The sequence below is a fragment of the Cavia porcellus genome, unplaced genomic scaffold (genome assembly GCF_034190915.1).
Source record: "Cavia porcellus strain 051 isolate PalLab524CR breed Dunkin Hartley unplaced genomic scaffold, mCavPor4.1 scaffold_26, whole genome shotgun sequence".
NCBI classification, from domain to species: domain Eukaryota; kingdom Metazoa; phylum Chordata; class Mammalia; order Rodentia; family Caviidae; genus Cavia; species Cavia porcellus.
In genome coordinates this window covers 41,017,554-41,043,434 of record NW_026947509.1, presented here as the reverse complement: position 1 = coordinate 41,043,434, position 25,881 = coordinate 41,017,554, and the positions used below count along the sequence as shown (strand labels likewise).

The following is a 25,881-nucleotide window of genomic DNA, read 5'->3' as shown; positions in this document are numbered from 1 at the left end:
TGTCACTGCATCTCAGTGGTAGTGGAGGGTCCGAGCGTGGCTGTCTCGCTGGGGGGTGGGGGGGTGGGTGTGGTGTCTGTGTGACCTCTGTGGCTCACTACTGAGTAATTGCTCCTCTTCACACTGTCACAGAAGTGACTTCCGCACAGAAAGGTGCATGAGCTGTGTCCTGGGGGAGCCCTGCATGCTCGTGGGTGGATTCCCGGCCTGCCAGGCCGGCTGGGCTCTGAGGCTTTGCCCCGGTGGGGCTTAGGGGGCTGTACTCTGGAGCTCACCTGGGTGGTGGCTGACGTTGCATCCACAGAAACCTTGGAAGCACCGGGCCGCGCTGGGAGCAGATCCCCACTCGGGGCGCCCTCAGACCCCTCGGAACCGGTGCAATTGGGCCCGCCTAGCTCGGCTTTCCTCCTCCTTCTGGCTCCGGGGCTTCCTCCTCTGGCGATTGGCGCTGATTTCCTCTGAGCCTTTGCATCCTCTGATCTGCCTGGTGGAGAGAAATTGGGGGCAAAGGTCAGAAATGCAATTTGTACCCATCCTTTTTCGTCACTTCACCTTGAAACCGCGGCCTCGATGGAGTCGCTCAGGCAGCGCAGCTCGCAGGCACCTCTGTTCTGGAGGGTAGGGCCGGTGCCTGCAGAGGAGCTGCCTCGCTTTGCTTGGATGGAGGGTCCTTCAGCAGCATCGCTACTGAAAGGTTCTATTTCTCAGCTAATTGTGTGGCTCAGTGGTACAGCACACCTTCATGTGGGAGGCCCAGGGTTCATCTACCGCACCCCCAAAAGAAAACAATTGCTCATTTCATTTGGGGCAAATTCAGAGTTTGTCTGAAGCGAGGCTCTTAGCCTAGTGAGGGTTAAAACGAAGGCCCCTCCTCAGTTCACCTCTGATTTTCTTTTCTTAGTCCTGCCCATGTCGTGAGCCACACCGAAAGTAAGCTCACCAAGGCTTAGATAAACAAACCTCAAACCCAGATCTGGTCCAGGAGTATATCTGATGCTGGCCCTCCCAACAGCTCCCAGTTTGGAGGATTTTCAGAATTGTGCAGGGAGGAAAAGACGGGTGCATTTCAGAGGAATGGAAGTCTTTGTAAGTACAGGAACCTGAGTCCCTTCCAAGGTGCAGTACAGGGCCACGAGAGGAACATGGGAGATAGTAGGTCCATTCAGAGCTTCCTGCACACTCCCACTCCCTGAATTCTCTTCCTGACACTCAGTTGGACAAACAGATCACACACCTCTCATCTGAAATGCTTAGAACCAGAGATGTTTTGGAATTTGAATATTTTCTGATTTTGAAATGTATGCATTTTCATGATAAGAAATTCTGAGATGTAAGTCTACAAGAAGAGATTTATTTGTGCTCACATATGCAGCTGCAGATAACTGTATTTAGTATCTCAGCACAGCTGATCTCCGGGAAGATGGTGGCAAGGTGACCAGCAGAGAAACAGCCTGAGATTTGGTGTCCAGATGCTGGAACATTGTAACACAGGAAGGGAAGGTGGTGTGAAGGGAGCCCCTGGGACCTGGCAAGGAGCTGAAACAACAAATGATGCCCACAAGGAGAGTGAGGGGAGAGACCTCCCACAGGAGGTGGCTGGTTCCCTGAGCCCTGACACTCTGTGCAGGAGGGTGGCTCAAACCCACAGACCCACAGCAACGGCTGGCGACCCCAGGTCCTCCCCAGAGAAATGCACCAGTGGAATGGAGCAGAGGATGCAGTGGACTGCACTGACTGCTGCGTTATTTGGGTTCAGATGTCCCACAGGGGAGGGTGATGGCCTATAGCCCTCCTGGAGAGGGGCCCACTGAGCTCGGAACTCAGAGCAGCTGTGGGCTGGCTTCATCTAGTGACTCCCAGTGTCAGTGTCAGGTGGAACTGAGCTCAAGTCAGCAGGAAGTCAAGGAGCTGAGTTCAAGCTGGCAGGGGACACACAGAGTATTGCAGGCTGAACAAATCTGGTTCCAGCCTCACAGCCAGAAACCAGCCTGAACTTCAGCAGAACTAAAGGTGTGGGGGCTGGGGATTTAGCTCAGCGGCATAAGCATCTGCCTTGCAAGCAGGCAGTTGTGAGTTCCATCCCTGGTACCGATAAAAAGGAAAAAGACCAAAAAAAAAAAAAAAATAACTAAAGGTGTGGGCTTGCAAGGTAGATCTAGGCTCTCTCTGCCCACGCTGCTACCAGTGACAGCAGGGATGTGCCTTGAAGTGGACTTTTTCCTTTTTCTTTTGTTTTTTGTTTTTATTTCTTCTCTCTTCCCCCCCGTCTTCTTTATCAGTTTTCCAAAGTTTGCAAAGTTTTCCAAAGTTTGTCCTCTAGTTTTGTTTTTAATCTCTTCCTCGCTTCTATTTCTCTATTTTTCCTCAACCCCTTTTTAATTTCTTCACTAAGCATAAAATTGCCATATTGAGAGTATATTTACTGTACAAAATCTTCTGGTTTATTTTAGGTTTTGTTATATAACCACAAATCTAGTTCATTGTTGAAAGTGGCAAATTAAAAGTTACTACAGTTTGTCATTTTCTAGGCTGTGTTTCATGCTATTGTTATTGCTGATTATACTACTTTAACCAAGGTGACATAATTGTTCTAATCAGTTGTTCTTCCTGGTATGTCAGGATTGAGATTGCTTAAGGATCATAAACAATATGATACTTTAGTGCCAAAGAACCAGGGGCTGGGCCAAATAGGCAGCAACTTCTTCTCCCCAATAAATTGAAGAGACAAGATCTTGCAACAGACTCAGAACCCAGAAGTCAGCTTTACCTAGAAGACATCTCTGATAGGAAGTCATTTCCCAAGGGTTCTATATGCTAGCAATAAAGCCATGTGCCATAAGCAATCTATAAGCATCAACCCAGGAGTTAAACTACAAAAAATGAGAAGATAGTTAAGCAAGATGCAACCCTAGACTTCCAGCGCACCAAAGACAAACCCAGGTGGTAAGGAAGTGGAACAATTCAAAAACACCCACCTGGACTCTCTGAAGTAGTAACAGTGGAAGTAACAAAGCAGATGAATAGGCTCTAGAAAAATATCAAATTAGAAATAATTTTTCAGACAATTTCGGAGATGGTGAACATAATGAAAGACATAGTGACTCTGGAGCAGATACAAATACAAAATAGAGGCACTTAGGAAAATGAATGCCAACATAGGAAAGAGATGGAATCCATGAAACAATTTTAACAGATTAAAAATTCCATTAAAAATATAAGCAGAAGAATGAATGAATGTGGGACAGAATATCAGACATAGGAGACAAGATTGCAGTTAGTGATCATGAAAAAAAAGATTTCTTAAAAATAGCAAGAGGCATAAAAAAATAGCAAGGGGCATGTAAAATCAATCCAACAGCTGCTAGAGGATATAAAGAAGAATAACATAAAATTGATCAGAGTCAATGAAAAAGCAGGAGACAGCACAAACAACATAAAAAACCCATTCACAGAAATGGCAGAAAACTTCCCAAGCAGAGAAAAAGACATACAGGTAAATGAGGAATATAGAACTACAATTAGCCATGATAAAAAATCTAAAGTAAGGAATATAATGGTCAAGATTTGAGAAATTTAACACAGGAACAGAATACTAAAAACTATTAGAGAAAAAACAAACAAACAAACAAATCACCTATAAAGAAAGCCCAGAATCAGAATCACACCAGGCTTCTAAACATAAACCCTCAAATTAAGGAGAAATTGGAGTGAAGTATTTCAAGGTCTAAAAGAAAACAACCTCTAATCCAGATTGATGTGCCCCACAAAACCATCTTTCAACATTGATGGAGAAATAAGATACTTCCATGACAAAGAATATCTATGGAAATTCATAAACATCAAATTAGCACTCCAAAATGCTCTGAAGGATATGCTAGAAAGAGATAACAAGGACTCTAACTCCATGAACCCAAATGCAAGGAATCCACCATGCAAGGCAAACAATTAAACAGAGGGAGAGGAAAAGGTGAGGCAATAGCAGGAAAATGAAATGACAAGAATAAGTCAATATATATCAGTTATAACCATTAATGTTAGTGGTCTCAATTCACCAGTCAAAAGACATAGAATGTGGCAGAATGGATCAAGAAGCAAGATCCAACAATATGCTACTTACAAGAAACACATTTAATTAAAAAAGAAATCAATAGACTGAAAGTCAAAGAATGGAAAACAATGTTCCACGTGGCAGGAACTACCAAAAAAGCAGAGGTTTTTCTATTTGCAGACAAAGTGAATTTCAATCCAAGACTAGTTAAGAGAGACAAGGAACATCATTACATTCTTGTAAAGGAAACAGTCCAAGATGAAGAGACAACAATTATAAATATATATGCAACAAACACCAGTACACCCACGTATATAAAAAAATTAATGGGCACAAAAAATCAAATAAGCACTAATACAATTGTAATGGGGCACCTCATTACACAAATAGACAGATCAGTTAAACAAAAAATCAACAGAGAAACATCTGAACCAAACTTTTGAACAAATGAACTTAGTAGATGTCTACAGTGTTGCAGGCCACAACATCAGAATACACATTCTTCTCAACTGCACATGAGTTATTATCCAAAGTAGACCACATACTAGCTCATAGCACATGCATAAGTAAATGCAAAGCAATTAAAATTATCCCATACATATTATCAGACATACTGCAATAAAACTGGAAATGAATAGTGAAAGAAACCACAAAAACTTCATAAACACATAGAAATTAAATAATGCCCTTTTGAAAAACCAGTGGGTCACAGATGAAACTAAAGAAGAAAATAGACCATTTCTACAATTAAACAATAATGCCAATGCAACATATCAGGACTCATGGGACATAAAGTTCTACGAGGGAAATTTAGAGTGGTGAATACTCATATCAGGAAAACAAAGTAAGCTCAAATAAATAACTTAATATTTAACTTTTAAGTGCCTGGAAAAAGAAGAGCAAGTCAAGCCCAAACATCATACAAAGAAGGAAATTATAGAATTAATGCAATGGAGACTAAGAGTACAAAGAATTAATGAATCAAATAGTTGGTTCTTTGAAAAATAAAAATCAACAAATCCTTAGTCAACCTTATCAAAAAAGGAAAAGACTCAAATCCATATAATTAGGAATGAGAAGGGTGAAGTCACAACAGACCTTGCAAAAATCCAGAAGATCATCTATACCTACTTTGAGAATTTGTATCCTAATAAGATGGAAAATGCAGAATAAATGGACTGATTCCTAGATACGTATGAATTACCAAAGTTAAATCAAAAAGTTACAAAAATTCTAAGTGAACCAATATCAATCAATAAAATTAAAGATATAATTAAAAACCTACCAACAAAGAAAAACTAAGCACTGCTGAACTCTGCAAGAATTCTAGAGAGGACCTAATACTGCTATTTCTCAAACTCTTTAATGAAATTGAGAGGGAAGCAACTCTTCCAAATTTATCCTGGAAGTAAGCATTATCTTGGTACCAAAACCAGAGAAGGACTCAGCTAAGAAATAGAACTACAAGTCAATTTCCCTAATGAACATAGATGCAAAAATCCTCAGTAAGATACTAACAAACAGAATGCAGCAAATCACCAAGAAGATTATATACCATGATCAAGTGGGATGCATCCCAAGGATGCAGGGATGGTTCAACATATATAAATCAATAAGTGGGCTGCGGTCCCTCCAGGGGAGAACCACCAGTGTCTCCTGAGATCTGTACCATGCTGGAACTTAGGGCACTGGGAAACCAAGCAACCAGCTTGCCTTCCTGCTAAGCAATAATGAACCTACCAGTGCATGGGCTGAGAGTCAAATATCCCACTTCCCCTGCCCCTGTTAGCAAATGGGAACCAGAGATCTGAGCATCTCCTGGGAAGTTGACCATATGCAATATAGCAAATAAGGGGGATTTCCTTCTACCAACTCTGTGAAGGCAAATATTTTTACTACTGTTTTGATTTATTCTGATTAATGGTACTGCTCTATTCAATATTCTGTTTTGATAAGTTCTATAATGTACTGTTTTTCATTTTATTTTGCTATATGTGATTAAAAGAACAACTACTGTGAAGGTAATGAGATATACTGTGATATCTATTACTGTTATCCTGGTAACCTGCTGTGAAGTTCTGGACCAATTTCACTATACTGTCTCAATTGGCTTTGTTTTGTCTTGTTCTGTTGTATTAAAAACTATAGGGTCATCTCAATAGATGCAAAAAATGATTTGCTCGATCCCCGGTACTGATAAAAAGAAAAAAGACAAAAAAAAAATGATTTGCAAAGCCTAATACCTATTGATAATAAAAATTCTACAGAAAATTGGAATAGAAGGTCTTTATCTCAATCCGATAAAAGCCATCTATGACAAACCAACAGCTGACATCATACTAACTGGACAAAAACTGAAAACTTAGAACAGGACAAGATGTCCATTTTGACCACTTCTACTCAATGTAGTTCTAGAAACATTAGCCACAGAAATTAGACAATAGAAAGAAATAAAAGGAATGGGGCTAGGGATTTAACTCAGTGATATAAGCATCTGCATTGGTGAGTGTGAGATCTACGCCCCCCCCCCCAAAAAAAAAAAAGAAAGAAAGAAGGAAAGAAAGAAAAGGAATTAAGATAGAAATAGAAGTTTCTATTATTTGATTCATTAATAGACTGACAGTGGAGGCCACAGCAGCTTGATGGATCTGGAGGGGAGGGACCGGCATACACTGTCCCTGTCTGCAACTCACTAGCACACTGCAGTGGGAAGGATCATCTAGCCAGTGCATTTCAGAAGAATTGTAACCAACAAAGAAAGAAACTGGGGCCTCCTGGAAGAAGCAAAAAAGATGGGAAGAGGAAGCAACAACAAAACGTCCCCAGGTCCCAACCCTAAGAACACTGACCCAGAACAGGTAAATACAAAGGAGAATCAGAACAGCAAACATGCAATATCAGACACCGCACCAGTGGACATAAGGAGATATATTTGGGACCTCATAGATGAGTTCAAAAGTGAAATATTTAGCCAAATAAAGCAAGATATAAGAAAATTAATTAAAGAGATACTAAGCACCCCTCAAACAGACACAGATGGAAGAAGGGAGGAACTCAAACAAAGGAGAGAACCATTTGATGAAGAATATATAAAAAAATATAATACATGAAGCAGATTCAAAGAGATCACCAGGAAATTAAAAACTCTATGGAAAGATGGAAAATCAGCTTGAAAGAAACTAAGGATAGATTATCCAAACTGGAGGGAAATTTTGCAATATGGGAGTATGAAAGGGAAAACTTTTTAAAAATAACAAGGAAACAAGCAGTAACAATACAAAGGCTAGAAGACGACAAGAGGATCTATAACTTGAGAATAAAGAATGTGAATGAAGAAGAAGGGGTACAAAGGAACTACAAAGGCTATTTACAGAAATACTTAATGAAAACTTCCCAAACATAGGAAAAGGAAATGGTATTCTGATATATGAGGCATACAGAACTCCAGCCACCTACAACCAAAACAGAGCTACACCCAGGCATATAATAATCAAGATCTCAGAAATTCAATATAAGAACAGAATATTAAAAGCTGTTAGAGACAAGAAACAGATAACCTATAGAGAAAGGCCCATCAGAATAACGGCAGACTTCTCAATACAAACCATCAAGTCAAGAAAAGCCTGGAGCAAAATATTCCAAGCCCTGAAAGAAAATAACCTCCAGCCCAGATTGATATAACCTGCTAAACTGTCTCTAGAAATTAATGGAGAAACAAGATGCTTCCAAGACAAAGAGGAACTTGGGAAATTCGCAACCATCAATCCAAGTCTACAGAGAACACTGCAGGGCATTCTAGAGAGAGAGAAAAGTACTAGGATTCCAGGAACAGTGGCAGAGAGGCCTCAATGAATGGAGCAGAAAACAGAGTGAAGAAGATAAGCAAACAACTGATGGCAAACAAGAGCATAACAGTAAAGAGGCAGTGAAGATTTTATTCAAAACTGATATGATTGATAGTATCAAGTCTGAGAGTATAGGCAACTATACTGAAGATGACAAGACTCTACAATACACATTCAGGTTTGATAACTGCTGGATTTTGAAGTTCTATACTATATACAAAGTTGTGTTTTTATTAATACTGTTATGTACTGATATATTCAATTATGCTATGTCTGATGATATAGCCAATTCTATTGGAGATAACAAGAGACAACACAGGAACCATGGTAGAACTCTTTGTACAATAGTCTTATATGTTTTTTCATTTTATGTGTTTATAGGAATATGTTTTATTTTGCCATGCTTTGTTTTGTTTCTCCTTCTAATATAGAAAGGATACAAATACATGTTAAGACTCATGCATGTGTAGAATCTATAAACAGTTTATGAGAACTGATCTTATGACACATGATGAAATGAACAGATACTTTGAAGAAAAAGAGACACTAAAATACCCAGTGCTGACCCTGAAGTGTCATAATGTGAAACACAGCAACAGTATTATTATTCTTTCTTCAGAAGGGATATTAGCCTGCTTGGGTTTATTCAATGTCAACATAATTGAAGATATGGATAACTGCACATTTGTTTAAGTGTATAGGATTGATAACCATATTTCTAAGTTTTTGTTGGACAGTTGAACAGAACTGGTTGCAATTTCACTGTCTGAATCCCCACTTTATAACTCCACTTTAGTATCTTGAATAACTATTTGTAAGAAGACAATCTGTAACCATCAACTAGTGATTTCTTACTGTTTATTTTTTCTTTGAAATTATGTACTATTTCTATCCATTTTCTGTTTGTTTAGTCTTTCTTTAAATTAAAATTTAAAAAAAAGGCACTACAGTACCCATTGCTGATCACAGAGTGTCATGATGTGAAATCCAGCAATACTATTATTCTTTGTTCAGAATGATTTTAACCTGTTTTAGTTTGTTTAATCTAAACATAAATGAAGATATGGATAACTGCATGTATGTTTAAGTGTATAGGATTGAGAACCATGTTACTAAGTTTTTGTTGGACAGTTGAACAGAGCTGTTTGCAGTTTCGCTGTTTGAATTCCCACTTTACATATTCCACTCTTGTACCTTGAACAACTATTTGTAAAATGACAATATGTAAACATCAACTTGTGATTTTTTTTTGTCTTTTTCCTTTTTATCGGTACCAGGGATCGAACTCACAACTGCCTGCTTTCAAGGCAGGTGCTTATACCACTGAGCTAAACCCCCAGCCCCAACTTGTGATTTCTTACTGTTTATTTTTTTCTCTGAATATATGTATTATTTCTACCTATTTTCTGTTTTGCTTAGCCTTTCTTTAAATAAAACTTAAAAAAAGAAATAGAAGTTAAAGTAATATTATTTGCAAATTAGATAATACTCTACATAGAAGACTTCTAGTTTTAATAAACAAATTAGGTAACATAGCTGATACAAGGTCAACGTGCAAAATTCAATAGCCTTCCTTTACACAAATAACAAACTCAGAGAGAGAAATTAGAGAAACAACACCTTTCACAATACCATCCAAAAAAAATGAAATACCTAGGAATCAATATAAGAGCAGAAGTAAAAGACTGTTATATTGAAAACTTCTGTACTCTAAAAAAGCAGATTCAAGAGGATATCTGAAAATAGAAAGGGTGGGCATGGTGGCTCAGTCTGTAATCCCAGCACTCGGGAGGCCGAAGCAAGAGGATTGGGTTGCAAGTTCGAGACCAGCCTGGGCTACAAAGTGATCTCAAAGCCTGCCCGAACTGCATAGAGACCCTGTTTCAAAAAAAAAAAAAAAAAAAACACAGAAAAAAGAAAAAGGAAAGATATCCCTCATTCTTGGGTGGGAAGAACCAATACAAAACTACTATAACAAAAACAGCATGGTACTGGCAATAAAAAAGAATTGAGGATCAATGTAACAGACTCTAGAGGCAGAAACAATGTCAAAAATTCTCATCCACCTTATCTTTGACAAAGGAACAAAATCCCTTTCCTGGAAGAAAGCCTCTTTAATAAATGGAGCTGTGGAAGTTGACTTTCCTCATGCCAAAGATTAAAATTAGACCCATACTTTACACCATGTACTAAATTAAAACTGAAATGGATCAAAGTTCTAAATATTAAAACAGAAACACTAAATCTTCTGGAAGATAAAACAGGTGGAACACTTGAAGACACTGGTATAGGCAAAGACTTCATGGATAAAGTCCTGATCTCTTAGGAAGTGTCACAAAGAAAAACGGATCTCACCATACTGAAAAGCGTTTCCACAGCAAGAGAAACCACCAACAGAGAGAAAAGACAACTCACATTGTGGGGAAAAATCTTTGCAGTTGTTCTTTACAGCACTACTACCTAGGATATGTAAAGAACTAAAAAATAATCAGATCCCTCAGATTAAAGATCTAATCCAAAAATGGAGATCTGAGATGAATACACACTTCTCAGATGAAGAAAAACAAATGGCAAATAAAGATATGAAAAAATAGGGCTGGGGATTTAGCTCAGTGGTGTTAGCACCTGCCTGGCAAGTGCATGGTTGCGAGTTTGATCCCCAGTACCAAAAAAAAAAAAAAAGTTTAACATCACTGGTCATTCAAGAGATGCAAATTACAAAACACTGAGATTCTACCTCACCCCAGAAAGAATAGCTATTATCAAGAAATCAAGCAATAACAAATGCTGGAGGGGCTGGAGAGAAAAAGGAACCCTTCTCCACTGTTGGTGGGAGTGTAGACTGGTACAGCCACTGTGAAAATCAGTGTGAAGATTCCTCAAAGAATGGACTAGAGATTCCATTTGACCCAGCTGTTCCTCTTCTGGGTATATCCCAAAAGAATTAAAAGCATCATATCACAGCAATATATGCAGTCCCATGTTTGTAGCAGCAAAGTTACTAACAGCTAACTCTTGGAGCAGTCCAAGTGCCTATCAGCTGATGAATGGATAAAGATGTGGTTTTTTAATAAAATGGAATACTACTCTGCCATAAAAAGGATAAGCTTGAGACAGATGTTCTAGCTATGTACCTTGAGACCATACTCTTAAGGGAAATAACTCACACACACATTAAATACCATATTTAAATACCACATTGTTTCTCTGGTGTAAAAACTGAAAGTATAAATAAGGGCCACAACGTGTAACAGATATTGGGAAATAGGAAGAAAATATTCAACTGAGAAGGGGAAAAAGGGAGTGAGGAGGAGAAAAGTAAAGAAGGGACCAAAAAAGAATAGAAGAAAACAGTGGAAACAAAGGCTTTGTAAATAAGGAGGAGAGGGGTGGAAGGGAGGGGAGGAGAACGGGGGAAAAAGGAAGCCAGTTATGTCAGGTACACGTGTCAATCCCCTGGATGAATGTGATCATTATGTAATCTTGTAAACACCATCCTGTAGGCTCTCCTTGAAAGAAGAGCAACCATCTCCACTGTGGCTAAACCTGGCCTTTCCTGCATGTATTCATATGTACGCAGCTGGCTAGCCATGTTCTTTTCCCTTCAATGGCTTTTCCCAATGTAAGTTGGGCTGAAGGTGACAGCTGTGGTTTCCCCGCCCAGTGACTCCCAAAAAAGCATGGTTGAGCTGGGCAGGATGGAGAGCCAGGCTCCACGCTGTCAGCTGGGACCGAGCGGCGAGAAAGGGCTGACTTCCCCGGGCAGAAAGTACTGTGTGTCAGAGCTGAAGTACCACCCCAGAATACTGGATACTACCTCAGTTATGCAGTGTGGCGGACTGATACCCTGGTCAATTTTAACACCAGCTGAATGGAGTCAGTGTGGTGCTGAGTGCGGATGGCCCACCTGAGCACAGTTGTCTGCAAGGAGACCTGAGAGGAGGGGTGCTGTGACCTTGTTTGGTGCTGCTAGTTCTCCTATTGCCCTTGGTTCTCCCGGAAAAGCTGTCAAGCTTCTTTCCTGATATGAACTTGGCTGTTCTCATCATCTGAGGAGCTCGAGACCTTGCTGCTGACAGTGACTGTGGTTCACTTTGTGGTTCTGTCCTTACTCTGAGCATCGCTTCCTGGCTCCTGTGTAGATCCTTTAGCCTGCTGGCACTTACCCTTCACCCCGCTGGCACAGACTTTCCAGCTTCCACCACTGACCTTGGGGTTTTTATGCGGATCCATGAAACAGACTTGCATGAGACGTTGTCTTGGGCTCTAGATTTTCAGCTGGACTCTTTCAGGGCATTACTGTGGGATTCTCTAGGTCTTCAGTGTGTGGACAAATTTGTTGCACTTTCTTTGTATCTGACTCCTTGAGTGACCACTATAAATAATACTGTAATCCTGTGTCCTGTACTGTCTTGTTCTCCTTGCACCCCTGACTACATGCAGATTTCTCTCTCTGCATTTCTCACTCTCTGCATATGGCACAGGTGATTCCAGGCCTCCTACCTGCCCAGCTCAGGCAGTCACATATTCCCCCACTCATTCCCAAGCCACGCCCTTAATGGAAAATTAAAGCCCGAGCTGGGCTCTGGGTGTGACCCTTTGGTCTGGTGAACCCCATCTTGGCTGGACGCAGGACTCCTTGGCTCCCCCTAGCTGTACTTAATGTCTGTGTCTTAGAGTCTTTCTTCTCGCTGTGGGTTGCACTAAGTGATAGACTGGAATTAATTTTCTAGAATTCCAATAACTCCTTCATGGGATCACAAAATTAAACCTTCCTGGACCATGACAAAGATGGCAAAGGGATCTCTACACAAACTTAAAAGGCACCAAAAAAAAAAAAAAAAGTAAAAAGTTTTTTCAGTGTGCCTGCGCTTCCATGGCCACCTGTCACACATGGTCACAAGTGGGTGCCTGTGCTGGGGTCAGGGAGCTGCAGGTCCAGGCCCTAGTGTGTCTGAGCAGGGCACTTGGCCTGCAACAGGGATGCCCAGAGGCACAGCAACCGCGTGTGGAGGGCGAGGTGGGAGCGCTCAGGCCAAGCCTCCCGGTCCCTGTCTGATCTGCTCAGCCTCAGCTGCCCCCAGCTTCACCGTGCCACACGTAGCCATTCCTGCGGGCCTTGCTTCAACCTGTCTGCCAAGGCAACACCATGATGACGGCTGTGGTGTCCTCTCAGCTGTGGGAGTCAGGGAGGCTGGAGACCGAGCTGGAGCCAGGTGTGGTGGCGCACGCCTGAAATCCCAGCACTCAGGAGGCTGAGGCAGGAGGGTCACAGGTGTGAGCCCAGACAGGCAATTAGTGACTTAGCAAGACCCCAATTCATAAGAAAAATAAAAGAGGGCTGGGATGTAGCTCCGTTGCAGAAGCCCTGGATCTAGTCTGCAGACGGAGAGCTCCTGTGCAGAATCCAGGCCAAGGCCTGGGTCGGCTGGCTGCTGCCGCAGCGCCCTTACCTTCTGCAGGGTCTGCTACCCGAGTCCCTGGCTCTGGCCCTGCTGTCTGCCCCGCGGGCTTTCTGCTCTTCTCCGCCTCGGCTTTCTTCTTCCTCTTGGTCTTGTCAGTCAACTCTTTCTCCTAAAGGCAGGAAATACGAGAAAGGTTACTGCGCATCCAGGAAGCGGGAGATGCCCGGCGGCGAGCAAGCTGACAGCGCGGTGGGGACTCAATGTGGGTTCCAGGGCAGGCAGAATGGCGAGGCTGGAAGGGAAAGGTGAAGGAAGCAGACCCGCTTTGGGACTGGGCCTCCTCCTCTGGCCCTGGAGCTCGAACGCTGGGCTTCCTCACCGAGCGCCACCTGCTTATGTTATTCTCAGACCAGGCTTCGCTGAGCTGCCCAGGCTGGGTGTGAGGCGCTGGCCCTCCTCCCTCAGCCTCCCGGAGGCCTGGGATCAGGGTGCGCACCCCCAGCCTGGCTCTGCGCCTTTCTGCACGCCGGGGGTTCTATTTCGGAGCTGGGCCGGCTCAGGGCCTGTTAGTCTTCCGGTGCTCCCGCAGGACACCTCGCTAGGGTGCCTGGGCCTGTACAGGGTCTCCTGAGGTGGGTCGCAGGGGCTGCGACAGCGGCCTGCAGGAAGTAGCAGGGCTCGACCTGCGGCTGCGCTGCGCGCAGGGCCTGGCTGGGAAACCCCGGACCCACGACTGCGTCTTTGCCCCCAGCCTAGGGCCGCACTCACGGCAGGGGCGCCGGCTGGCGAGCGCCGGGCGCGCTGTTTCCGTTCAGTTGGCCCCGGTTCTGCGCGCGGTGAGAGGGGTGCGGGGGGCTCCGGAGCGGGTCCGGGGAGTCCGCTGTGCAGCCGGGGAGCCCCGGCACCTCCACCCCTGCGGGAGAGCGAGCACGGGCCTGGTGAGGAGGGAGGCCGGGGGAGGGCGCGAGGTCGGCCTCACCCTCTCCGTGCGCTTGGGACACGGGACACAGATCTGTATGCGTGAGTGGCTCCATCCAGGGCGACGCTGGGGGAAGTAGGGTTGGTTTTTTGAGACAGGGTCTCGCTATGCAGTTCAGGCTGGCCTTGAGCTCACTTTGTAGCCCAGGCTGGCCTCCAACTGGCCGAGAGCCTCCTGCCTCAGCCTGCCGAGGGCTGGGATTTGAGTTTTGTTCTTGACCACGTGGTCCCGACTGTACCCGCGGGTGAAGAGGGATCAGATGGTTGCGGCCGCGGCCTGGTGCTGACTCTCAGGCTAAACCGGAGTATTCACCACGCCGGACTGGCAGGCATAGGGCCTCCCTGTGGAAACCTGAGACATGCTTGTGGAGTGAGGTAAATGGAATTTCCTGTAAATATACAAGTCTCTGAATCATTCACTGTCACTTTATAAAAACCATAGAAGTCTCCTTCAGAATTTAGTGCTAGAAAAACCATTATTTCCCCTAAGGATCGGGTAGCCTGCAAGTGAGCGTTAGCTTGATTGCATGCTTTTTATTTTCTTCTTTCACAGCTAAGAAGCTCTGCACCGAATCTGAAACTTTGTGAGCAAAGTGGTCATTGTGGGGTTTTATGTCCTTGTATTCATTTATTTTTTGAGAGGGTTTTGCTATGTAGTCCAGGCTGGTCTCAAACTGGCAGCGAGCCTCCTGCTTCAGCTTCCCGAGTGCTGGGATTACAGTTGTGCACCGTGAGCCTGGCTTTAATTTATGTCTTTATTGTGCTCCTGATTACAAAATTCTTTTTACTTCATCTCCCTGGTGGGTTGTTGCTTGAATACCGTGTGAGAAAAACTGTCAAAGTTTAGAAATGAGCAGGGTGTGGTGATTCGCACCTGTAATCCCAGCACTTGGGAGGGTCACACAAGAGGGTTGAGTTTTAGGCCAGATTGGGGAATTTAATGAGCCCCTGTCCCAAAATAAAAAAGGGCTGGAGATTAGCACAGTGCAGTGGTCCTAGACTCAATCTCCAGTACCACAAACTGAAAACACAGCAAAACATAAAACTGTCCTTAAGCTGGGCATGGTGGCACATATTTGATAATTCCAGCATTTAGGCTGAGGCAGGAGAAGCACCAGGAGGAGTTCAAGGCAGCCTGGACTACAAAGTGAGACTCCATCTCAAAAAGTGGGATGGGGGCTATAGTTTAGCTGTGGGGTTCCAGAGTTCTGTTTCCAGTATGTGGGGGAAAAAAGATGACAACTGGGATTCCTTGGGGAGTTGCCTCAGTCCTGTGAGCACCCAGTGACTTCTGTCCTGCGGAGCATGGCACCCTCTAACCCCACACCCCTGGGCCATGAGGGCAGGTTGTCATCCCTGAGGTCTCCAGAGGTCCAGGCAGCCAGAGGAGGGCAGAGACAGGTGCCCAGCTGCGGCCAGACTGGGGGGACTTCGGCCTGGAGCCCAGCGTTGCTGACCGAGGAGCTAGGCCACATGAGCACCACTGCAGATCCCAGCTACTGGGACCAAATGAAAAGCTGGGGCCATTGTTGACCTGCACCTTTGCTGTCCTGCCAAGCTCAGGCCTGGTTAGCCCCGTGGGCCATGTACTCCCGGCTCAGGTGTCTTAGAGAAAAACTAAATAACCAATAAGAGAAAATATAATGACCGTAGAGAAGTCCCTGCTGTTCCAGCTTTGAGCACTTACGTGTTTTCCATGGTGCCAGTCTTGAGGGTCTGTATGTGCCCAGCCAGGGCAGCGCTGGTGTGTGTGTGTGGCACACAGCCTGGCTCTGGCTCTGTGGAACAGCAGAGGGTACATGGGTCACCTTGGGATTGGACGAGAGCAGCGTGCATCCGGGCAGTGGGCGCTGGGACGTTGGTGTCTGGGTGTGCAAAGTGAGGTGTAGGTACCTGGGAAAGCAGCACCCGCTGCAGGGGCCATGCCAGCTCTTGGCCAGGGATATGAACGTCAGCACTAAAATATCCCGGGAAGGCGGCAGCATAGGGATCAGGTCGCGGCCGGACCGAGAAAACCACTGTGCCTGGGTGTGCACCTTTAAGGCTGGCCCTGCAGGAGGCCCGGGAAAGGGATTAAGGGGTGGGTGTGGGAGGGCAGCTTAGTGACCCAGGACTCTGCTCCCAAACAAGAAGGAAGCCAGGCACTGCCCCAAACCAAACTGAACCAAACCATCCCACCCCCAAATCCAGGAAAATATTCCAGCCTTGGATCAGGAATCTTAGTCTTGGGTATTTATCACATGAAAATAATTCACAAGAAAGAAGCCTTGTAACAATTTATTAATTACATTTCTGTTAATAACAGAAAATTAGAGGCAACCAAAGAAGACTTGGGAAGTAACTTATACATCACTCTGACATTTAAAATTATGGTTGAAAAGATAATCATTATGGAAAGTATTGATATAATGACAAGTTAAAAATGTAGACATAGAATAGTGAGAACTCCGTACGATGGGGTGGATAAGGGTTGAAAGAGAAATCCATAAAAGGAAATAATGGGCTGGGGGAGTTTTTTTTTCTTTTAAATCTCAGTTGTTATGGTAGTGAGAAGCAGATTGATTTCAGAAAGTATCAGGCTTGGAGGAAGTCACCTGCCACCACGCCACCGGCCCTTGAGTCCTACGGTCAGTCAGTCCACTGGCCTTCTGGTCCCGCAGTTGGTCTTTCACGGTGCTCAGCTGACCATGGTCCTCACCCTACCTGCTTGGCTCCTTGGGGTCCCTTCCACCATTCCCGGAGACCCCATCTCATACACCAAGCTGCAGATCTGGCAGAGGCCAAGATCTTTATGAACTGGTTGAGGAAACTGGAAAGGCTGATAAGGGGTGGTATCTGAGATTTCATTTTTCTTGTGTTTTTAAAATTTCATTGGTACATTTTAGATATAATGATCACATTCATCATAGGGAGTTTGCACCTGTCCGTGATGTAACCTGCTGCTTCTGTTTTTCCCATCCCCTTCTCTTATTTACAAAAGCTTTGCTTCTGTTTTTCCCTTTTATTCCTTTTTTTCTTGTCCCTTCTTTCCTTTCCCCTCCCTTGTTCCTCTTCTCATTTGGACATTTTCTTCCCATTTCCCAATATCTATTATACATTTTGGCCCTGATTTACACTTTTGGTTTCTCACACCAGGGAAAATCATTTGATATTTGAACATGTGTGTCTGATTTATTTCACTTAAGAGTATGTTCTCAAGTTGCACCCATTTAGCCAGAAATGTCTCAGATTTATCCTTCTTAATACAGAGTAGTAAGTACTCCATTATATAAAAAAACCCCATCTTCTTTATCCATTCATTAGTTAATGGGCATTTAGGTTGTTTCAGATTGTGCTTTTATAATCATGGGTACACATACATTTCTGTGGTGTGATGTTTTTAGTTCTTTTGGGAAGATACCTAGAATGGGAATAACTGGGGCAAGTGGAACCTCTAGTCCTAGTTTTTTGAGGAACTTCCACAGTGGTTGCACCAGTCTATACTCCCACCAACAGTGGAGAAGGGTTCCTTTTTCCCTATAGGCCGTCCACCATTTGTTATTGCTTGATTTCTTGGTAATAGCAATTCTTTCTGGGGTGAGATGGAATCTCAGTATTGTTTTAATTTGCATTTCTCAAATGACCAGTGATGTTGAACATTTATCATATATTTATTTTTCATTTCTATTTCTTCATCTGAGAAGCGTTCATTCACCTCAGATGCCCATTTTTGGACTGGGTCTTTACATTTGAGAGATCTGATTTTTTGAGGCCTTTGTATATTCTAGGTAGCAGTCCTTTGTCTGAGGAACAGCTGGCCAAAGTTTTTCCCATACTGTGGGTTGTGAGACTTCATATTGTGACCTCATATGAAATACTAACAACAGACAGTGGCTGAGTAAAATATCTTCATGACGACAAATCCTGTGAGAGCGTCTTTTTTATATTAATATTTAAATACAAGCCATGTATAAAGAAATGGGATTTTTGTTGGTAGTGAGAGAAAACCCATGTGCTGGAGGAGCCGAGTCAATGCTCACGTGCTCATGGAGGCGCCACCAACGAGGACTCAGTCTTGGGTCAGGGCTGGAGATGCTGCCAGTGCTGGTCACGGGGCCTCTTAAGGCTGGAGACGGAGCAGAGGCCCTGGACTGTGCAGAAAAGGCCTGGGGAGATGTCTCAGGTGTGAGCTGCAGACCACCCCCTGCGCCTGAGCAAATCCATCACCTTATTGGGGAGGAACAGCTGTGATACATGGAGAATTCAAGGAGCTGAAATTAACTGGTTATCGTGGAAAATACTTGGTTTTTTTTTTCTATCCACTTGATTTCACATTTGTGTGTCCAACTGAAATGATGACTTATGGTGACAGAACTGAAGAACTCAGATCTATAGAAACCAAGGTGGTGCTGTGTTCTGGCAATCCACAGTCTGCCTGTCTGACCCGGTTTGATGCTTCGGAGACTAGGAGGACTGGGGCCCATAATGATCCCGCTGTGTCAGACCTGGGCCATTGGATCCCAGAGAACTGGATGTGTATCCAGAGGCCGCAGACCACACCCTGAAAGCCTTGTGTTTACTGATGACAGAGGACTCCTGAGACCCAGGACTCAGCCTGACTTCCTGTGAGCACATGTGGATGAGTCCTCGTGCTGGGCTCCAGCATCTCAGGGCCAGGGCCACAGCACTAACTTGGTGCAGTGCACAGACAAAACCAAAGATGTTCCGACAGCCTGGTGGCCAAAGAAGCACTGCCAGATCCAGCTGGAAAACTGAAGTATTTTAACAAACAAACCTGAAAATACTTCATCAAGTTAGAAGGCTTCAGGGTTCTCAAAGAAGTCACTTTCATGGCCAAAGAGGGGAAAAAAACCAAAACCAAAAACAACAAAAAAATTAAAGGGTAGGTGTTCAGCACACAGATAAGCAATGCACTTTTACAGTCTCTGAGTACCAGAATTCCTGCAGGTTCAGCCCGAGGTGTTCTGTAGTTACAAGTTCTGGTTGTGAGGCTTCTTAATTTAACTGGCTGGCTCTGAAAAAGTCACGAAGGAGTTACTCACGATTGCCAACTGCATGCAGGGCCGGAAGGGATCGGCAGAGGGCGCATGTGCATTGCTCAGAAGTCGAGGACTTATGTGGTTGCCTTTCACTGAGACGTCAGTCAGTGGCTGTGAATCAGAGAAGGGTGAACTCTTTCCCTTAGTAAAATAATCCTATATTTAGGAAGTACTGGGACAAACGAAGGTAGAACCTGGAATAATAACTTACGGCCTTCAGCTGCTTTTAGAAAAGTCTGTAAAGCACCTTAAATGTGCACAGTACAGGAAGAAAATTACCGTGAGGGACATGGCCTGCAGCATTGTGCAGCTTTGTGGTTTTTTCTCCTTTTTTGTGTGTGTGTTTTTCGAGACAGGGTCTCGCTATGTAGGTCAGCCTGGCCTTGAGTTCCCTTTGCAGCCCTGGCTGGCCTCGAACTTGCAGTGATTCTCCTGCCACAGCCTTCCGAGTGCTGGGGTTACAGGTGTGTGCCACCATGCCCGGATCAGTGTTGTGAAGTTTCAACATCTTGCCGCGTTGGATTCGCGTTTCTTCCCTTTAGAAGTGAACTGGGAGACACACGCGAGACTGCCCAGTCCCGTGCTGCGGGTGGGCGTCCCGAGCCCTCCAGAGCCTGGCGCTGGGAGCTGGACCTGCGGTGCGGGAAGAGGCGGGGAGGCCCTAGGTGGGGCTGGTTCTGTGGGACTGTGGACTGCAATGCTGTTGCCCCGCCAGCTCTAAGCACTCGGGGCTTCGCAGGACGCGCCCCCCACACGAGAGCTTCCCCGGGAGATGGTGGACGGGCTTGTGCGCCGTGCTTGTAGCCGCCTCCGTCTACGTGAGAGCCGCGGCGCCCCCGCCCTCCGCGCTGGCCGAGCTGAAATCTGCTGGCCTCTGCCTCTCAGAAATCCTTTGCCAAGCATAGAAATACAGCCCTTCGTCCCCCACATCTGAAGGCGTCCACGCGTTCTGTTGCTGGCCACAACGCTGTAATGCCTGCTGCTCTGGTCTCCCACAGTCAGAGCTTAGCGGAGGAAGGAGGGGCCGAAGGACAGGGCCCCGGCCCAGAGAGCCGGGGAGCCTCAGTCTTCACCCAGGCCTCTCCGCCATCCCTGTTAACAGACTGACGCCTGACCGGGCTTGAGCTCTACATTGGAGAGGCACTCCTCTAACCACCGTCCACATTGAAAACGCCTCTGTGGCCAGCATCGCATCAGGTGAGTGGCACCAATGACCCCACTGCAGGCGTGAGGAAAGAGAGGCCCGGGGAAAGTTCAGTAGCTCCCTCCAGACCATGCAGCCAGGACTGGGGCTCCGGAAGGGAGACTCCAAAATCGGTGCTCCTGACCAGGGTGGTGCGTTCTCACAGTGCCTGCTGGGCACTTCCTTCCTCCTACACCTACTGCTGCTGTTGTTATTATTATTGCCTTTTTAAGACAAGATCTCACTGCGTGGTTCAGGCTGACCTTGAACTCACTTTGTAGCCCAGGCTGGTCTCGAATTTGTAACCATCTTCCTGCCTCAGCCTCCTAAGTGCTGGGATATCAGGCATGCAAGCCACCAGACCCAGCACCCCTATTATTTTCTTAAAAACAGATTAAAGAGGTGCCATCACATTTAGGGAAATGTACTAGATGAGGCCCATGCCACAGTTGGAAAGTGTGGTCCCGGGGGCAGCAGTAAGGAAATTGCCCTGGAATCTGCTAAAAGTGCTGTTGTCCAGCCTCTGCCCGCTTCAGACAGTCAGAAATTCGCGAGCAGAGCCCAGGGTGCTTTTTCTTTCCAGGTGAGTCTGATAGACACTGAAGATGAGAACTACTGGTGTAGGAGATAAAGCAGTCGTATCCTCTGGTGGGGGTTTGTCTGGCTGGCTGGGAGGGGCGGCTTTACTTTGGCTGTGAAGACGCCCATGGCAGGTTCCCAGCCTCTTGGCTTTCCTGCTGGAGGCGGCATTGGCCTGCTGCCTACAATTAACCACGGAGATCACTTAATTTAGAGGAGGAAAATGCTGACAATTAACTTTAAGACTCCTGTGGATTAAACATGGGTGGTCAACTTAACACCAGCTGAACTGAACCAGTGTGGTAGTGCTGGGTGTAGATGGCCCACCTGAGGAGCGTTGCCAGCATAAAGGGAGACATGGAGAGGAAGAAGAGCGTTGTGGGTTCTCCTAAATGGTTGTTTGGAGCCGTTGGTTTTCCTGGAGGAGCTTGTCATGCTGGCTCCTCTGATATGAACTTGGCTGTTCCCATTGTTGGAGGAGCTTGAAGCCTCATTGTCACTGAGGGTGGCTGAGGTACTTTCCAGGGGAGCCCTGGTCCTTATTCTGAGTGTCGCTTTCTGGCCCCAGTGTAGCACCCTTAACCTACTGACACAGACCTTTCACCCTGCTGGCACAGATTTTATAACTTCCACCACTGATCTTTGGGTCTTCCCAGTGCAGGTCTGTGAAACAGACTTGCATGGGTCATTGTGATGGGCTTTAGGCCTCCAGTTGGACTTGTGGGAGGTATTGTCATGGGCTCTAGGTTTTCAGCTGGACTCATGCAAGACATTGCTGTGGGATCCAGACCCTTGGCTGGATTTTCTAGGTCTTTCTTTGGTGTTGTGAACAGATTTCCTGCACTTTCTTGTATTTAACTCTGGGTGACCATCATAAAATAATAATATAAATTCCATATCCTATATGTAATTGTTCTCCTTGGGACCCCTGACTACAACAGCTCTTGGGGGAGGGGTGGGGCCAGCATTGGTCCTTAGATAACTGAAAAATCTCCTTGGTGTTCCCTTCTTTTTTCTTTCAAAGACCTGAAATCCCTTTTAAACATTAGCATTTGTCATTCAGGACAGGCAAATGCCTTCCTTAGCTTTCTGCAGCAACAATTCACTCATTAGAGACCAGTGAGAGACCGTTTAGAGCCAGCTGGAGCCTGCCCTGCTCCGTGAGACAGGAAATCTGTTTTCACCCACTTGGCTGTTGCTGAGTTTTGGCCGCGTTTTTGCTGTGTGACACCTGTGCAGCACTTGGCTGAGACCCTGGCGATGTGCATGCTCTGCATGTGTGATTGATGACAGGGAAGATCTGAGGCCAGTGTCACTCGGCCCTGGAAGCAAAGGTGACAGCAGCCTCGAGTTAAGAGGAGCACTGCTTTGAGCTGGTCCAAACAGAGAGACCAAGCTGCCGCCATTTACTACTATCCAGGGTCCAGAAACCATGAGAGGCTTTACAGTGAGCATGAAATTATTATTTCCCATTACCATGTCAATGGACAGAAGTGGTGAGAGAAAGATCTAGTGTAGGACAAAATCCACAGTTTCATTCTTATTTGTATGTTTGCAGGGCATGATGATTACATCAATCATGGCCATAGGCACATGGACCTGAGGCCCCCTTGTGGTCCCTCCACCCCCACCTGACCCTCCCTCCATCTCTTGGTTTTCTTCATTTGCAAAAGAGCTAACTCCTTGTTTCTATTATTTATCTTTATGTTGCTCTCTATTTATACTTTGAGCTTCTCATATCAGAGAAGCCATGCAGTATTTAAGCTTGTGTCTGATTTTACTCAACATTTTAGTCATAAGGTATATCCATTTCTCTACAAATAGGGGCTGAGGATTTCTTCTTTGACCTGCTTTTTTTTTGTCTTTTTGAGACAGGGTCTCGCTATGCAGTTCAGGCTGGCCTTGAGCTCTCTTTTAGCCCAGGGTGGTCTCAAACTTGCAATGATTCTCCTGCCTCAGCCTCCTGAGTGCCTGAGTGCTGGGATTACAGGCATGAGCCACCATGCCCGGCTGACCTGCTGATTGTTAAAGAATGTATTGTGTAATTGCCATGTCTTTGGATAATTTCTGCGGTTTCTTCTGTGATTGATTTCCAGTTTTTATTGCACTATGATTTGATAATGTGCATACGAGAATGTCAGTTCTTTTATACTTACTTAATCATGTTTTGTAGGCCAGTACATGGTCTGTTTTAGAGAAAGTTCCATATTCTGTTAAGAAAAAAGTGTGCTCTGTTGGTGGGTGGAATGTTCCACAAAGATCTGTTACATCATTTTGTCTAGTGAATCTATTTGTGATAGTGGGGTCTGAGGGCCTTCATTTGTAGATGTATTCATATGTAGATGTGTTCACAGGTGGAGCTTTCTGTGGGAGTTGGATGTAGGGTGTATGAATATGGGTTAAGGAATGTGATAACTGAGCTGACTTAGGTGGCACCCATTAATAGGATTGCATCCTGGATAGACGATGGAGAAGCAGGCCTCCTGCTTGCTGCTGCAGCCTCCTGCCTGCTCTGCCATGACTGTTTCTCCTTGGTGATGCCCTTTTGCCATGCCACCCTGCCTTGGGACCAGCCGACTATGAAACCTCTACAAACTATGAGCCAACATAAATCTCAGTATGGGGCATTTTGTCACAGCAAGAAAAGTAACTGAGATACCCACTTCTCCCCCCACTTCTTCCTCCTTCCCTCCCCTCCCCACCCTTTTCATTTTTGCCAGATTGTGGTTTTCCAAGGGCCCTGACTCCAGGCCCTGAGAGCCTGTCTTTTGTTGCCAGTGTTTCCTCCTCCATTTTTAATTTTCCAAATCTGTGAGTTTGCACTTTTGTTTCCGCTGTGCTCTTACAGTCTCCTTCACCCCAGAGGCTCAGGCGGAGGCAGGAGGTGTCCCAGCATCCGTTCCCAGCCTGGTAAACTGGGGCTCCGAGGGTGGGTGGTCGGGTATCGTGATATCCACGTTGCGGTTCCTGTTCAATGAAGGACTGAGTTGCATGGGTTACTTCGTTTGCTCCTGGAACCTCGTGAGGGGAGGGTCTTGCAGCCCCAGAGAACAGAGGCGGAGACTAAGGCTGCAGGCCTGGGTGCAGAGACGGCGGCTCCCGAGCACCCTCTGCTGGACGCCTAGGATGCGACGCGCCCGCTCTAGACTACTCGGTCTCTTGTCAGAAGTGCCCAGAGCAGCAGTTGCTGCTCTGCTGCCCATGGGTCTTAGGGGTTCGCTCAGGCCGGGTCCCGTCCTCGGCCCCAGAGCCCTGCGGTTTTTGTTCGTAGAGCCGTTGAGGTTCCAGCACCATCAAGCCGCACTCGCCGGCTGCCGGTGACGCGCGGGTCCATGCGCCTAGGTGCGGGCCCCCACCAGGCACCTCGCCTGCGTGTCTGATCCCACTGTGCAGACAGATGGACCAGGGAAGCCAGGGCACCGGGGGAGCCTTTCCATAGCCCCTGAAGTGTCCACCCGCTCACCTCAAAATATAGCCTGTGTCAGGAGGAACCTTCCAGTCATCCAAGGGCGTGGGCGTACTGGGAGGCACGAGGCTCGCAGGGTCTGAACTCAGCCCTGCTGGGGCTGTGCTCCAACTCCCGGGCCCACAGCTGAGGAGGGACAGAAGGGCGGTCCCCGTGGATATCTGTGTGTGTGTGTGTGTGTGTGCACAGGGTCTCACTGTCCTCAGCTGTCGAGGCTGGCCTTGAACTCAGCGTGTAGACCACGCTGCCCTCAGACTCAAGTGAGCCTCCTGCCTCAGCTTGCCGATTGCTGGGCTCACAGGCAGGTGCCACCACGCCGGACTCCCCAGAGAACATCTTTGTCCATCTGACAATTACAGTGACAAGATTAGGGGACCAGGCCTGCAGTCCCTACCTTGGCTGCCATCTCTGTCGTTTTCCCCAGGAGCTTCTTCCTGATCTTCATGAGAGTCCTGGTCCTCTCCGCTTTCCTGTTGGGTTAACACAGCACAAAGAGCATGTCAGACAAACACAGGTGCCAATAGCTCTGCAGCCCATGCTGTTTGGCACAAGGCAGTTCCCGTTTCTTAAGAAGTTGTTTCTTTTCTTTCTGCAGTGCTAGCATGGAATCCAGGGCTTGGGCTTGCTAGGCAAGTGCGGGCTCCCTGAAATACACCTCCAGCTTCTTCACCATGCGAGTCAGTTCTCTTACCTTGACACTCAGGGGAGCTGCTGGCCGGTGGCCTGAAAAGAGCAGACAGGCTGGGGGCCGAGCACATGCGTGCGGTGGAGCCTGCAGCTCTGTGACAGCGGGGTGTGAGTGTGGGGCAGTGTGCTGCAGGGAGGGAGGATGTTGATGCAGAGGGAGGCAGGGGAACCCCAGGGTTGTGGCAAATGACAGGTGTGACCAGAGCAGACAGGGCAGGGGGCAGGAAGGGAGGCGAAGGATCTCCTCTGTATTTTGAGAATAAGTGGAAAACCCTGAGGATTTAAAGCAGAGAAGCACGGGGTCTGCCTGGCCTTGAGAAGCCCTCAGGGTTACACAGAGTGGTTCCCTCACCCTGCCCTTCTCTCTCTGAGTCCTGCACAGTGTTCTGTAATCTCAGCCGCTGGACCTCTCTGTCACAGTGCTGCTCAGCCCTGACTGCATGTAGAGTTTAAGGAAATCTTTTTTTTTTTTACATCTTTGTTTTTGGTCTTTTTCCTTTTTATTGGTACCGGGAATCGAACTCAGGACTGCCTGCTTGCAAGGCAGGCGCTTATGCCGCTGAGCTAAATCCCCAGCCCCCGAGTTTAAGGAAATCTTACAGATGCGATCCCCAGGGCTTAATCCAGAAATCCCAATCAGCCTCTCCTGCT

The 25,881-nt window shown here is 46.0% G+C and overlaps 1 protein-coding gene across 6 annotated transcripts in view; it reads right to left on the bottom strand.

Annotated features, from left to right (window-relative positions):
• Kiaa2012 (KIAA2012 ortholog) overlaps nt 1-25,881 on the bottom strand; it is a 120,275-nt gene that overhangs the window by 21,367 nt on the left and 73,027 nt on the right. For all 6 annotated transcript variants that reach the window (XR_010043490.1, XM_023567003.2, XM_023566999.2 and 3 more), the window contains 5 exons: nt 24,938-25,013; nt 15,964-16,054; nt 14,067-14,211; nt 13,347-13,467; nt 276-484 (listed from right to left, as the gene is read on the bottom strand). Coding sequence is in view for 5 of the 6 variants with exons in the window: in XM_023567003.2 (XP_023422771.1) it covers nt 276-484; nt 13,347-13,467; nt 14,067-14,211; nt 15,964-16,054; nt 24,938-25,013 (642 nt within the window). In the remaining variant the exon portion in view is untranslated. The remainder of the gene's footprint in view (nt 1-275; nt 485-13,346; nt 13,468-14,066; nt 14,212-15,963; nt 16,055-24,937; nt 25,014-25,881) is intronic.